Here is a 16,880-nt window from a genome sequence, read left to right on the forward strand (position 1 = left end):
CCTTCAGACTGAGCCTGTGAAGTTCTCTTTTCAAAGAACTCATTGTTTGATTTTGAAAAAAAAATCTTTTTCTTCATCAGCAAGTGAACTCGAACTGTTCACAAACACCTTCTTCTCAGCAAATTTCTTGTTTTGACCATTCCATTTCTGATAATTCCTACCACCCTGATAACCTCCCGACCAGTTGTTTCGATTGTTATTATAAACACGTGGTGGATTAACAGATTTCTTGTTATACACTTTTTGTTTCACAAAAGTCATTTTTCTCTTCGTTTGACTCAAATTGTTCACTTCTGACAATTTAACTTCGATCAATTTGAAAACATTTGACAATTTGTTCATGTTAACATTCTCGATTGGAAACTCTGAATCCGAAAACAACTTATCCGAACCCAACATCTTGTACATGACAAGATTTGATTCTTCGTTTAAGTGGTTCTTGGATTTTTGTTTCGGAATGTATTTGTCCAAGAAACACCCATCTTCCTCAGTAGTGTCACTATCCGTTTTTAGAACTTTTTCAACGACACTTTTTACCACATCATTTTGGACACTAACATCATTGGAAGATGTGAACGTGACATCAATGTTCTCAGGAAGTTTAACTTCACTTTCTTCCTCAAGTTCAACCAACCCAGATTGCTTTTTCGTGTAGTTATCCAAAATCGGCGGTGGAACTTTGTGAAAACCCACCCCAGTTCCATCAGAATACACATCTTCGCCAGCTTTGTTTTTCCCGATGGGTTTGGGAACAATGTGCTGCAACACAAAGCTTGCGGAGCTATAACTGTTAAGCTTCAACTGGATTCGCTCGTTCTCAATTTCAGCCTCTTGAACTTTAAGTTTCAATTTAGCGATTTCATCCGGTTGTTTGTTGATTGACTCTTCTTTGACTCTCAACACTGCTTTTAGGTGTTCGTTTTCTTTAAAAGTTTTACCATTTCGATCATCACTATCTTTCACCGTGCTTTTAAGTTTTTCAAATTTTTCAGAAATCTGACGGTTTTCAAGAATTAACCTTTCATTTTCATTTTTAAGCTTTTCATGTTCAATTTTATCAGTTTCAATTTGAACAGTTAATTCTTTAATCCATTCAGTTGAAGCTTTAACTGTTTTGTCACGACCAAGGATTTGATTCTCAACGCTTATGACCTTTGCTGTTAGGTCTTTAATTTTTTTCACCGTTGAGATACGTGACAGTACTACAAAATTTGCATTCTTTGTTGCAATTTTTGCAGTCAGCATTTCCTTCGATCTTTTTACCTGACGCATTTGTTGACGAGTTTGGACTGACCTGGCCTTTTGACTCAGACACGGAGTTAGAGTCTACCTCAAGTGCTTTAGCAGCTAGCACTTTGTCAGCCATTTTTCCCAGGTTCTCTGCAGTCAACTCCTGCGTTGCATCGATAATGCCTGTATCAACCTTCTTTGATTTCTCTATCTCTTCTTTTTCTTTCTTCTCTCTCTCTTCTTTCTCTTTCTCTTCTTCTTTCATTTTCTCGGTCGGAGTTCCCCACCATTTGTGTTGCCAATACTCATTATCTTCTTTTATCTCCTTGATGATGGCTTCCAGATCAAGCGTTTTGTCATCAATCGCAATATTTCCATACTCATCAAGATAACACTCTCTGTCTGGATCCCATCTTCTCGCTATTCTTGCTTCCAGATAGATACGAGAGATTCGAATGATTCTGTTTTCAGCAATCATTTTCCTATAGCAATACTTTTGTTCTTCCGTACGATCATCTTTCCACGGAATAGGTTCATCGTTCGCCATGAATGCGTAACCAACCGCATCTTCTTCTGGTAGAACCTCTTTGCTCCAATCGTACCCCTCATCATCATAAATCACCGCTAAAGCTCTAGATTTTTCTCTGTTGTCTTCACCCTGCTTCAATCTAGGCGGCTCGGATTTATTCTGATGGTATATTGCCTTTTTGTAGTAATCGTCTCTAAAAGGATTCTCCGACTCATCAGCATAAGCGTTTCTGCATTCTCGCTTGAAGTGACCTTTCTGCTTACACTTGAAGCAAGTCACCTTCGATTTGTCGAATCCCAACTTAGTAGACGGACCACCAATCGTCTTTCTGCCGGTAATTTCAATGAAGCGTTGTGCTCTGTGAACAGCACTGGCCATCGCCCAACGAATATCGATCAGCTCCATTTCTTCGGGATCTATCTGATCATAACCTTCCTTTGTCAGATTTGTATTGCCTATCTTCCCAGCCACCAACCCTTCATATGATTCCAACACAGACGCCAAGAAGACCATTTGTTGCTTAGCCGACTCCTCGTCAAAATTCTGAGCATTCTTCAAATCTATTGCGATGTTGCATGAAAATTTTGCATCAGAACGATTTGCAGAAGATGAAGATCCACTGTGATTTCCACTGCTTTGACTGCTTTGACTTTCTTTGTTTGCTGAAGAAACATTCTCAGCGGAAAATGCAGTCTTGGGAGAAGTAGCTTTCGGCATCATGCTTTTCGGATAGTATAGATCCAAATTTTGTTGATAAGATGAATGATTGACTTTGTATGTCTTCTTCAGTTCCAGTTCGTGACTTTCAAGTCTCTCAATGACCAAATCTGGTTTCAAATTTTCAGGAGCAATAGTGTTCTTCAACATTAGCGCATAATATCTCCAATCCATCTCGTCTGGTAATGAATCGAACAGTTTGTCAACAAGTTCATCATCAGAATATGTGATATCGTGTCGTGCTAATTCCAGCTTCAGATGACCAAACTTTTCTATCATCTTACAAACTGACTCATTCTTAAGACAACCGAACATATCGAACTTTTTGCTAAGAAGTTTCTTTTTACTTTTTACAATTTCAGTACTTCCTAGACACTTCTTTTCTAGCTTTTGCCAAAGATCTTTTGCATTTGTGTAATCGATCAACGCAATGATGTCTTCTCGAACAGACTGGAACAACAAAGCTATACACTTCTGTTCTGCTACAAAAGTATCAATCTCTTCAGCTGATCTTAACGCTTCACCATTTTTGTTTCCATTTGCATAACTGTTCTTCAAACTTTTCCAGCTGGGAAATGCGAATGCCATCATCCAATCTTCAAACTTCCTAGACCACCGACTGTACTCCTCGATAGCCATAAGCTTTGGGGGTTTATTGAATGTTCCAAAAGCACTTTCCGATTCCCAAGCTTCCTTTTTCTTTTCTTTCAGCGGATTCTCATTTTCTTTGTTTGAAGATGTATCATCATTTCCGGAATTTCCAGTAAACGCGTACATATCACTGAACGGGTTCAAGAATATATCATCCATCTTGAATATACCTACAAAATCAGCAAACACTTAGAAAAATTATTGGTTTTGAAAAATTACAGATTCAAACGAAATGGTTTCAAACGAAATGGTTCTCCTCAAACGAACTGCTTCTCTTCAAACGGAATGGACTATTCCGTTTGAGATAACAATAGTTTCAAACGAAACCCCTTCAAACGATAACCTCTTTCAAACGATAAGCAGTTTTCAAACGAAACCCTTTCAAACGAAAGGTCAGTTTCAAACGATTGTTCAAACGATAATGCTAATTTCAAACGGAAGGTATGATTTCAAACGATATATTCAAACGGAATGTCTGGTTTCAAACGGACCACCTATATTCCGTTCAAACGGAACCCTGTTTTTAGTTCATTTTTATCACTTTTACGTCGAATTTTGAGTCCAAACTTTCAAGGATTCGTTAATAGTGTATTTCGTTTGATATGTGAGAGTTTTAGACCATTTTAACCGTGATAACTAGTTCAAATCAGAAAAGAAAGGTAGAAGAGAGATAATCCGATGATTTCAAGCTGAATTTGGTATGAACTCCTCGTCCTGAGCTCTGATACCACTTGTTGGACCGTTCCGGTGACCTTAAATGTCAGTTAAGGTAATTCATCTTAGTTTATAGAGGCGGAATCAAAGTAAACCAAGTCAAAACAGCTTGTTCCTTTCAATTTTTCTTTCTATTACTGATTGCGAGTCTTTACAATGAATCTGACAAAAATCCTGCAGCACCTCGACTCACAAACACACACATCAGTTCAAGTGACCGTTTGAAATGATTAACTATATATAGACCCAGACCCTTCCGTTTGAATGATACATAACATGTTCAAACGAACATGCCTCAAACGACCAGCCTGCTTCAAACGGCCAGGCATCTTCAAACGGCCAGGTGTCTTTCAAACGGCTAGGATAACTAAAACCTATACAAACCCTAATTTAAACACCATTTTGCACTCGGTTAATCTATCTAGACATAAGACTTGATAAGACGTAGTCAGCAGACATTTAGTGCACCAACATTTTGTTTGAACATTGATCAACCTTTTTAGATGAATCTCCAGCACTGAATGCAGTTTGGATTTTCGGGCTTCTTTCAGTTTCTGGAACACCACCTTTGTAGTACATTTTCACATCTTGTTGACCACTTGGATTGGTCATCCTAGCAATCTTCTGCTGTTCCAGATCTTGACCTTCAATTTTCTCGATGAACTGAGAAATTGTTAACCCATCATAAACTCCGGTGTTTTTCAAGATCATCGGATAAGTTCCCCACTCTTTTTGCGGTAATGCATCAGCTAACTTGTCTACCCACTCTTCACGGTCTTTTGTTATACTAAGCATCGACATGGATCGCACTAAGTCGCAGTATCGTTCAATAAGCTTCTTTGTATCTTCTCCGGGCAAACTTGTGAATAGATCAAATTCTTTCTTAAGTAATGCCTTCTTGCTTTTAATCATGTGTTCACTACCCTCAAACTTGACTTTAAGAGCATCCCAAATCGACTTTGAAGTCTTGTCATGTTGAAGCAAAACAAAGATGTCTTCTTTAATGGCTTGCTGAAGTAGACTAATCATCATCTTTTCAACACGATACATTTCCCGTTCTTGATCATTAAATTCTGAGATTTGTTTTATAACTTCCAACTCAGTCCGTGGTAGCACATATCTTTTCAAAATACACTCCCATGATCTAAGATGGTTTGCTTGCACCCAATTTTCGAAGCGATCCTTCCATCCATAATATTCTTCGATGCTCATAAGTTTCGAAGGCTTTTGAGTAGTTCCCGTTTCGTTTTCCAGATTCATATTTTGAGCAATCGAATCCGGAGTAACCGAAGATGTGGCAAACGCGTTGTAGAAATCGTTGTCCATAGCTCTTGTAGTTCAAGCGAAATCACACGTTCTGTTCAAGCGAAATACCTGACACAACACACTACAAGCGAAATCAAAAGTTTAACTTTTAAGCGAAATCACAAAAAAAACAATAAATCTGATTCCGCTTGAAATTCAAGCGGAATAGTAAGACAACAATTTGAAGCGAAATCCCAACTATGCGTTTCAAGCGGAATAACCAATAAGCAACTTGGAGCGGAATCACAAGTATATCTCAAGCGGAATCTCTGATTTGGTCTTTTGGAGCGGAATCAGAAACAACCACTTTGGAGCGGAATCAGTATATTTTCCAAGCGAAATCTCAGATTTCAAGCGGAATAGTCACACTTGAAGCGGAATCAGGCACTTTTTGGAGCGAAATCAAAAAATGTACTTTCGAGCGGAATCACTTCGGAGGTTCATTTTGGTCATTTTTTGTCCGAATTTTAAGCTGAAACTTCTAAGGATTTGTTAACATGTATTTTTACACAATCTGTGAAAATTTTGTCCAATTTTAACCGTGAAATCTTGAATTTTTGAAAGAAAGTGTAGTAAAACAGAGATTTTCAAGCTCAAACGTATAGAACTCCTCCTCCTGAGCTTTGATACCACTTGTAGGATCGAGTTTCGACCCGAACGAGTCGTTCAGAGGAGTTTGAAACAGTTTCAGGTGCGGAAAACAAGAAACTGAGTACGAGACAGCTAGAATATCACTTTAATCACTTCTCTGATTGATTTAACACGGATTGCAATCAGTCTTCACACCGGCAGCACTTCGGTATGGAAATCAAGAACTGTTACTATGATTTCGCTCGAGACAACTATATATAGTGTGCTTGATTTCCCTCGAACACGCTCGAGCGGAATCAGTAATACAAGCGAAATCAACCTAAACATCACTCGAGCGGAATCAATACTTGTGATTTCGCTGGAAATGGTCAAATACCATTTCGAGCGGAATCAGCTTAAAACATTCTAAACACTCCTATTTTCTCGAATAACGTGCCTTGATCTATACAATCTATTCTAAGACTCGATACAAGACGAAGTCAACAGATGCATGCACTAACAAAAAACTTATGGACAATCTGTTTCGCTCAGTGCCACGCCCCGATGATTTCGCCATCGGTTAGGGTGTGACAGATTGATATCAAAGCCATAACTATAGGGAATTAGGCAAGACTTGACCTAGTCCGGGTCAAAGTCTTAGAGACCTGGTCTATAGTTAGGAACCAACAAACCAACTTGTACAAACCTTAAAGATTTAGTACAAAGCTTATGTGCTATATCTCGCTATTCTCGCTTGCATTACACCATCATCACACGACTGTTCGAAACCAAACAAGTAATTTGACCGAGATTAGGTGTGAAAACCGCTAACTCTTGATTAAATTGATTATTGATCTGTATTCATCTATAAGACACGAGAATTCGCATTGAATCAGGAGTGAAATCCATACTTCAATGCGGATTTTCGTCGCTATTTTTAACCAAAATAAGGAACAAGGTTGTTAAGCCAGGGGTGAAACCCGAACCTTGACAACCTATTCCCCTCAATTTTTGCTTTACAAAAATTCTCACCAAAGTCTCGACGGACTCCAATGACCTGAACTCACAATGTGACTAGAGGGAGGAGTGCCAAATGCCCAAGAATCGAGGCAAAGGCCGATCCTGAAAGTCAACATGTGCATGACAGATCCTTGAGAATAGTCGAGCCGCTTTGGGTAGTCGATGTCTAATTAGCCGCAGACAATCCATTTCTAGATTTTTATGTGTTTCGGTTCTGAGCCCGCAACTGCTGACTCTGATGACTCGTTGATTTTATGTGTTTATATGTACTTACCTGTTTATGTGTTTTAAATTTTGAAACTTATTCGATTTTTACCTTCATTTCGATCAACACACACCCGATTCGCATTGCTTATCTATCTCAATACGCTAACAAGTCGCTACGATATGGACGACCTTATGTTATACTATACGACTATATTGTGCTACTCGATATGTTATACGCGACCGCTATATTCGAACAACTCGCGAACTTTGAATAATAGGTTTCTGTATTCTGACCGCCTCTGTGATTACATGGGTATGTGTTTCTGTGACTCTGTGCCCTACGTGCTTATATGCCTCTGTGTTTATGTAAATCCGTGGTTATCCGCATATGTGTTTATGTGATACATGTCCTATTATGTTCCTGAGCTTTAGTTAGAAGTAGGCGTGTGAGGTGAGATTCGATTAAGCTATGTCTGAGACCTAAGACGATGTCAGTTGCAGACAATGTCGTCATCTGGAATTCGTAACACGCGACTCACTCGCCAAGAAAATAGAGACAAACGCCTTGCCGCCATCCTCGCTAAACAAGTGGCCAAGGCTGTGAGCGAAATTTATGAGAACGTCAGCAAATTGTCTGAGGAGTCTAGAACCGACGCTCCCAAAGTTGCTCCAAAGACTGCTTTCAGCTTCAAGCAATTCAAGGCATGCGTCCCAAAGGAATTCACTGGAGAAGATGGCCCAACAGCTATGTTCCAATGGTTCTATTCAGTCGAGGTCACTCTGCGCCAAGGCGGATGTCCTGATAATCTCCGTACCCTCAATGCTACCGGAGTCTTCTAGTCCCGCGCTTTTGACTAGTGGACGGCCGAGAGAAACAAACGCGGGAATGATGCAGCTTATGAGCTGACTTGGGAAGAGTTGAAAGCCATCATGATGGATGAATTCTGCCCTCCCCATGAACGCCAAAAACTGGAGGACGAGTTTTGGAACATTAAGCAGAAGGATGGAGACAACGTTGCCCTAACTGCTCGCTTTAAGCAGCTCAGCATTATCTGCCCCGATCAAGTCAAGACGCCAGACATGGCAATCAAGAAGTACATCCGAGCTTTACTTGACTGTGTTGCGGATTTTGTTCACGCCGCGAAGACATCATCGATTGAAGAGACTTACTTGCTTGCCGCTGAAATCAACGACAAGCAAGTAAACGCTGGTTTTTGGGATAAGCCCTCCAAGTCTTTGCATCAAGCTACCACCGCACTAACCGCTGAAACCGCCACTGCTCAACCATCAAAGTCCTCCCGCCGCAAAAAGAAGAACAACAACAGCAGCTCCAACAACAAGAACTATTTGCCTAGATTTTGTCTGTAATAATTTGCTTACTGTTTGAGACATGGTATGGGACATGTTATTTTAAGTTGAATAGTAATGATAATTGTTATGGAAAACTTCTGGACAATCTGTTTCGCCCAGTGCCACGCTCCGATGCTTCCGCCATCGGTTGGGGTGTGACAATGCCAAATAATAAGCAGCATCATGGCACTCACAACTCTCAGATTAACCCTAGGCCATCTTCCCCAATTCATATGTAGACAAACCAACAGCACAACATTCACTTAAAGTCGTAGGATAAGACCATGTCACCATTAACATTGACAAAACATGTTTATTTCACAACCAAACACAACCAACAATGTCAATCATTCTACTGATCAAATGGGTATACGAACAACTCTTTCAATGTTGGCAAGCATCACAAAAAGCACGGTCTAAAGAAGGCGGTCGTGGTCAGCTGTGGAACAAATGCAAAGGCCCCCACTAAATAAAACCCTTATATAGCAACATAGTGTACAACAATAAAATGATAAGTTACAAATACCCAATGCACATAGAAGCTATAATGCAAAAGGTGCAAACAACATATGCCCTTATTAGTTACTAATTAGTAGTATTTTAATTTTAATCAGCTTTGAAATCTCGGATGATTCATATTCATCGTCATCGACTTAGCAACCGTATCCATAATCAAAAGAACACCAACAGTGGGCCTAAATCAATTAGTTTAGGATGAGGCACCCCATGGCCTTCCAATGCAGATGTCATGGGTTAGAGTCCAACTTGGTGCAATATTTTACAGGTGGGTCAGGGGTTTCCCCTAGAATGGTGGGGGGGGGGGGGGGCTAGTCATCAACGTTGTCTGTGTTCGCAGGGCATGGGTAACTTTTCGCCAATGGGTTTACTTGGGTGACCAAGCCTGTATAGTATTCGTTGGCCGTTCAAAAAAAAGAACACCAACAACATCTTGCATAAAGTAACTCATGTTTGATGAAATGAATTGTTCATCTTCACATACAACAACAATACAACTCCCAAAAAAACACACCCATCATAACATCATCCTTAATAACATTTAACAGAAGAACAAACAGCCACAAAAGACAGGCAACATCACATCCTTTTTACCATACAACATCAAACAAATAAATAATCTGCAAAAACCACGGTTGTCTCTAATGTTACACAAAGTTCATCGTCATTGACACCAAGATTAAATGAAGGCCAACCAAAAAGGTTTAGACCCCTTGTATATATATCCAAACAAAATCCCCCAAACATAAGTTCACAAAAATACAAAGAATATCAACTAAAATCAAAAACCATTGAGGTGAGTCGAATACAATAGAACACCGGAAAGGAGGCCGTGCTGGTGTAAATAAACGACATGCAACCGCATATCCGTTATAGAAACTATTGTAAACGGCAAAAACTAGAACATTGGAACCGCCCTAACAGTTCAAATCCCTTTGAGATTACCTTATGTGGATAACAACGAAGCTTCAACAATCCAAGCCAACAAACAAACAGTCGACTGAAAAAGAACCAGTAAACGACGGTGTGAAACGCCAGAAACCGTCGCAAAAAGCACGGTCCAAGAAGGCGATGATGGGGAACTTGGAAACAAATGAAGAAGCTCCCACTAAATAAAACCCTTATACAGCAAGATAATGTAAAACAATAAAATAATAAGTTACGAATACCCAATACCTATAAAGCAAAAGGTGCAAACAATGTCGAGATAAATTTATTAGTAGTATTTAAATATTATTGTTCAAAATTCAAGTTAGAATTCTTTCTGAATGTCAAAAAACTTAGCATACCCAAAATTTTATGATTTAATATTTGATAATGAATTTTTATTTCCGGTATTTAAAGGACTTCAAAAATATTAGTAGTATTTAAATATTATTGTTCAAAATTCAAGTAAGAATTCTTTCTGAATGTCAAAAAACTTAGCATACCCAAAATTTTATGATTTAATATTTGATAATGAATTTTTATTTCCGGTATTTAAAGGACTTCAAAATTTCAATATGAAATTTTCTTTGGTTCCAAATAAAACAGTAGCATCGGAGTAGGTACAAATGTTTATCTCACTTTTCTTATATCTATCAAACCCTACTTACATAACTGCATATACAGTTCTCATAGTTCGTAATATAAAAGATCAAATACAAATGAAGTTTAACATATAAAATGGTCAAAACGTGAGAAGTGAAGAAAGTTTGTTTTTTTCCTACTACTTAATAATGATGTTTAACTGCAAAGTGTAAAAAAACCGTGATTTTAAAGTAGTATAGTAATTATTGTAGAGTAATTATAATTACTCTAGAAAATTACATAATTAATCTACTAGTGTAAAAAAAATCAGTGATTATTTGTAGACTAATTATAATTATCCTACAATAATTACTCTGCTAGTTTAAAGTAATGATTTTTTTTTTATTCTGAGACTAAAATACATGCTTAAAAAGATCGGAAAATAATTAAAAAAAAATCTCTCATTCACTTCTCACTTTAAGGGTATTTTGTATGTTAAAACCCATTAACCCTATATAATATAATAATCATAGGATACAGTACGATTCGATACGATTCGATACGATACAATATAATACTATATAATATGATATGATATGATATGATATGATATGATATAATATAATATAATATAATATAATATAATATAATATAATAATGGTAATTAGCAATAATAATAATAATAATAATAATAATAATAATAATAATAATAATAATAATAATATAATTAAATCCCATATGTATGAAGGGTTTCTTGTTTTTATTAAACGGTGGGTTTTAACATTTAGTTGTCAACGCGTGGATCAAAAGAAAGAAAACCAGGTAAACCAAAACCTGGTGGCTGGTTTTTAGTTTTTTACCTCCTGTTTACTACTAAGATTCTACAAACACAACTAACTCGATCCCTCTATAAATACCCATTTCCTCACACTACATCTTCATCTCAAACAACAATTTAATCTCATTTCAAGAATATTCTCTCTTTCAAGTATGTCGACCACTACAGGCCAAGTTATTCGATGCAAAGGTAAGGATTTTATTCATCCATATTCATACAGCTTGTTGCTATTTAATTTTTTCTATCGTTAATGATCCTTAAAATGCCGCAGCTGCTGTGGCGTGGGAAGCCGGAAAACCGCTGGTGATCGAAGAAGTGGAGGTGGCGCCACCGCAGAAAATGGAAGTCCGGATTAAGATCCTCTTCACTTCCCTTTGCCACACTGATGTTTACTTCTGGGAAGCCAAAGTAATTATTATTATTTTATTATTTTAATTTTGAAATCAATTAATCTTTCATATAATTAATTAATAAATATGTTTTTTTTATTACTGTAGGGACAAAATCCTGTATTCCCAAGAATTTTAGGACATGAAGCTGGAGGGTATGTTACATTCTTGTATCTATCTATCTATGTATCTAATTAAAAAAGTTATTTGTTTGAGTTACATAATCAATTAAAATGAACAAGAAAACAAACACAGGGTTGTGGAGAGTGTTGGGGAAGGAGTGACTGATCTAGAGCCCGGGGATCATGTGCTCCCTGTTTTCACTGGAGAATGCAAAGAGTGTGCTCACTGTAAGTCCGAAGAGAGCAACATGTGTGACCTTCTCAGGATCAACACCGACAGGGGTGTCATGCTTCACGATCAAAAATCTCGATTTTCGATTAATGGCAACCCAATCTTCCATTTTGTGGGGACTTCTACTTTCAGCGAGTACACGGTTGTTCATGTTGGCTGTCTTGCAAAGATCAACCCTCATGCTCCTCTTGATAAAGTTTGTGTCCTCAGCTGTGGGATCTCCACAGGTACCATATTAATTTCATGTCCTCAGCTGATCACTTGTTTTGTTGGACTTTTTTTGACCAAAATAACTTGTGTTTCTTAGGGCTAGGAGCTACTCTGAATGTTGCAAAACCAAAAAAGGGCTCTTCGGTGGCGGTTTTCGGTCTGGGAGCTGTGGGACTTGCTGTATGTTTTTTCAAACTGTAACACTTAAAAAATATGTAATTTGTATGAATTTATTTTCAAATGCTGATGAATAAGTATCTGTGAATAGGCTGCTGAAGGTGCAAGAATTTCTGGGGCTTCAAGGATCATTGGTGTTGATCTCAATGCCAATAGATTTGAGCTTGGTAAGAAGTTTTAAGAAATATAAATAATAAAATGTGAATAATATTAATATAAACTGATGATATATTCTTTTATTTTTGTTACAACAGCAAAGAAATTCGGGGTTACAGAGTTTGTGAACCCAAAAGATTATAAGAAGCCAGTGCAAGAAGTGATTGCAGAGATGACAAATGGAGGAGTTGACAGGAGTGTTGAATGCACTGGTCATGTTGATGCTATGATCTCTGCTTTTGAATGTGTTCATGATGTATGTTTATTATACCCTTTGCTTGAATATCTATCTATACTATACATAAGTGTTGTGTTTTTTTTTAATAATATTTGTTTAACTTTTTTGGAGCAGGGTTGGGGTGTTGCTGTTCTTGTAGGTGTTCCACACAAAGATGCTGTGTTCAAGACCAATCCCATGAATCTGTTGAACGAAAGGACTTTGAAGGGGACCTTCTTTGGAAACTATAAACCGCGATCTGACATTCCTTCGGTTGTCGAAAAGTATATGAACAAGGTAACTAATGCATATTAATTCCTTAAATTACTATTACTAATAAAAAAAAGTAATTGAAAATTGAAGGATTTGAGGGTGTTTTTTTTTTTTTTTTGCAGGAACTTGAGTTGGAGAAGTTCATAACACATGAAGTTCCGTTTTCAGAGATCAATAAGGCCTTTGACTTGATGCATAAAGGTGAAGGTCTTCGTTGCATCATTCGAATGGATGCCTAAATAATTCGAATGTGTGTGTTTCACGTTTCTCATTGTCGTTGTTAGCTGTCTTAATCTTGATTGTAAATGTGTCCTTAAGAAAGATCTGGTTTGTTACCCATCAAAGATTTTGAGTTTGAATAACAATAGAAATTGTTGTCTATTGAATCAACAAATAGTTAATAGATGCATGCATCTTAAAAAGTAAGAGCCTTGGCAGTATTAAGAAATAAAAAAGATATATAAACCTATCAACGAGAGCCACATCAGAAACACACTTAATTAAATACAATTCACCTTAATGTCGCTAGGCTATGGTCAAAGTATTTCAGTTTAATATAATAAACTTAAAAATAAACCTTTGTCGACCCAAAAAGCTTAGTATAACTGGAAATTAACAAACGTAAGATAACAATTTGCTTGAATGTAAAAAACAGGAACGTGATTTACTCCTTGATCATTTGGGCTTTTGCATAATTCTCCTCGGCCTTAACCGGTTGCCTGATCCATGTTGTTGACTTGTAACCCAATAGTGTAGACATCTTCGTTTTAGCGAGGAAAGCTCCCGAGTGAACCAGGGCCGCAAGTAACATGGTCGTCCCATCACATTTATTTATATATTATAAATATGTAACTTCTTTAAGCAAAAGATGTTGTACATTGTGCTTGAGTGACTTGTTGCGCTTATTGTTGTATATTACTTTTGTGGTGTTGTACCTTTGTTTAGTGTTTAAAAGTTTTGCTATCAATTGCCACCGATCACTCCACCTACCTTTCATACCATTGGCCCCAACCGCTCCGACATCGCGCATACCTGCCGCTCCACCGGTGGTAGGCAGTATGGTTTCTCGGTGGAACGCCCAAGCCAAACTCTGAAGTCAGCGTGGGCCCAGTTAAGACAACATAGTCTGACCAAAGTGGAGCAACGAGGTTCTCCATTTTAGAGAGTGTGGTAGCTTAATATAAGAAAGTCGCCGTTCTAAGTAAAAAAAAAACGTAGCGGAGACAATGGCGACAATGACAACAGTGTGACAGTGACCATCGAGATGGTGGCGGACCGGCGGTGATGGCGTTCAAAGTAGTGGTAATGTTGGCATTTACACTTTTAACTCTTTCTAAGTTGACTAGTTAACAAAAGTGACCCATTGATTTGAGTAACCCAAATCAACCTAATTACCTAACAAAATTACTCATGTCGAATGATGGGTTTTTAAAAAGCTCTACGAAATATTGTGAGCATGATTTCGTTCCTTTAACCTTGGTGTTATTCTGTGTTTCATCATTGGCGCCATCCGCGTTTTTGCAAAACCAATCTTATCTCTTTTCTTTTTGAAAAACACTCGTCAAAAATGGCTGAACAAAACCCTCCACACCAAGTGGACGGAGAAGTTTCTTCCTTTGAACTCGTTTCGGACACAACACACGTCCAAAGGGGCCAAAGGAACGAAATCATCCAAGAAGGGCAGACAAACAATGATTTTCCTAGTATTTTTGGAAGTGCATCCAGGGTTGTTAGCCAAACCACAACTGGACCCATTTTCCAATCCCCCACGAGGATAATCACCCAAACGACAAATGGAGCCACCTTCCAACCAACACCCGGGATAGTCCAACAAACACCCCCACCAGTGCAAACACCAAGCCATGGAGCTGGTCCCTCAGCTCCATCGGAACAAGCACAGTTGAATTTCTCTGCACTTTTAGGATTACCCGAAGGAAAAACTCTGGCTTCCTGGTATGCCGAGCAGATGGCATCTATAAACCTCGTTTATACACAACTCAGCGCACAACAAGCTTTGCTCCAAGCATAAGCTAACCAGTTGGCATTCGTTACTCCACCACAACGATCCCTGAGTACACACACGACTCAGCAGATCAATGGGTGGAATTTACGCCCAGAAAAAGGACCTGTGCCAAACATCAGAAAACCAAGCGCGCACGACATGCGTGACACTTATGGCGAAGCAGAAAGCAATTATGTCCAAAACCCGCAAAGAAAGCCGATTCAAAGCAGTCTAAGCCCGCGCAATATGAACACCGAATGGGAAGACGAAGAAGAAGAAGACCCAACGTATAAAGGGGAAAGTACAGTGTTCAGCAGGCTACATCCAGAACACGAGTCGTACAAACCAGCTAAGCGCGCAGGGTACAACCCAAAAGCAGAGCATGATTACACCTTGAGCAATCGTCCAGACGACATGGCTGAGAATTCAAAATTCATCAGAGAGATCGCTACAGCCGCTATTGACAAAACGAAACTGCCACACAACGTGGGCAAATACAACGGCTTGACAGACCCAGACGATCATCTCCAAGTTTTTAATGGCGCAGGAGCAACAGTAGGCTGGAATTTGCCAACTTGGTGCCACCTGTTCGCTCAAACATTCGTTGGCGCAGCGCGCATATGGTTCGACAGCCTGCCAGCAGGAAGAATCAAATCGTGGATTGACTTCTGAGAGAAGTTCCTTGCACACTTCTCCCAGCAGCGAAGACACACCAGAGATCCTGCTGATTGTTTAAACATATGGCGCAAAGACCACGAAAGCGTGGAAGACTTTATCACGAGGTATAACAAAGAGTGTTTAGAAATTGGAGACGTGGGCGAGAAGATGATGCGCGCGCATTTCATGAGGGCAGTCAAATGCGACGACCTAATCAAGAGAGTAAAAGGAAGGGACGGAGGACCCAAAGATTGGGAAACATTCATTGAAGCAGCGAAAACCATTGCACAAACAGATAAACAGTTGACCGGTGACGATCACCGTCAGCGAGGATACAACTCTAATGACCGGCATGGCAGAAAGGGCAGAGGCCAACCATGGAAAACTTCCGGTCACAGAGAGAGAAGCCCACCAAGAGAGGACGCGCGCCACACAATCAACCAGATAGCCCACCGGAAAGAGGTAAAAAGAGAAAACAGGGAAAAACAGTGGACTCCACTAACAAAAACCCCTTCCGAGGTCTTAGCCACTGAGAATCATCAGTTCAAACCACCTCTACAGATGCGAAACAAGAGGGGTCAAGATCCTAACCTTTTCTGTTAATTTCACAAAGACACGGGTCATCTAACTGACGACTGCTTCAGTTTAAAACAAGAGATAGAAAGGGCCCTGAGAGACGGAAAACTTACTCATCTGGTAAAAGGCGGAAAGCGTGACTACCGCCAAATTCAACGAAGAGAAGAAGGACCGGACAACAAAAAGCTCCGGAAGTTAGAAACGCACATGGTTCAAAGGGGTCCGCGAAGGCCAAGAAAGAATTACAACAAGCGCACACAAGACGACTCGTGGCGCGAGAGGCAAGTTGTTTTCCGAATCGTAAGAGGTGGCCCGAGAGAAAAAAGACCCATCATCATTTCTAGGGTAATTGGTCACTACCAGACTGATTACATTTTCATCGACCCAGGGAGCACCGCGGATATCATATACGAACAATGTTTCAACCAGTTCGACCAAGAAGATAAAGCACGTTTGGAACCAATTGATTATCCACTAACTGGTTTCTGCAACGAAGCCGTTTTTCCTTTTGGCCAAATATCATTCCCGGTGCTACTCTCAGACGGAAGAAACTCAAGAACAGAGGAGGTCACGTTCATGGTGCTACCAGCACATTCAAGACACGACATCCTCTTAGGAAGGGAATCCCAAGGAGACTTCAGTATGATATGCTCTGCGCCACACTCAGCTGTTGGATTCCCAACAGAAACAGGCATAGCATTAATATACGCAAG

At 39.2% G+C, this 16,880-nt stretch overlaps 1 protein-coding gene across 1 annotated transcript; it reads left to right on the forward strand.

Annotated features, from left to right (window-relative positions):
- The first annotated feature begins 11,183 nt into the window (after window positions 1–11,183).
- Window positions 11,184–13,318, forward strand: LOC110873019 (alcohol dehydrogenase 2). The gene is made up of 9 exons (XM_022121939.2): window positions 11,184–11,345; window positions 11,428–11,564; window positions 11,654–11,700; window positions 11,801–12,126; window positions 12,207–12,289; window positions 12,378–12,453; window positions 12,541–12,698; window positions 12,795–12,956; window positions 13,055–13,318. Exons 1-9 carry the CDS (start codon window positions 11,309–11,311, stop codon window positions 13,169–13,171), a joined length of 1,143 nt encoding a protein of 380 aa, XP_021977631.1. The 5' UTR covers window positions 11,184–11,308; the 3' UTR covers window positions 13,172–13,318.
- Window positions 13,319–16,880: the final 3,562 nt, after the last annotated feature.

Source organism: Helianthus annuus, chromosome 8 (assembly GCF_002127325.2).
Source record: "Helianthus annuus cultivar XRQ/B chromosome 8, HanXRQr2.0-SUNRISE, whole genome shotgun sequence".
Classification (NCBI taxonomy): Eukaryota; Viridiplantae; Streptophyta; class Magnoliopsida; order Asterales; family Asteraceae; genus Helianthus; species Helianthus annuus.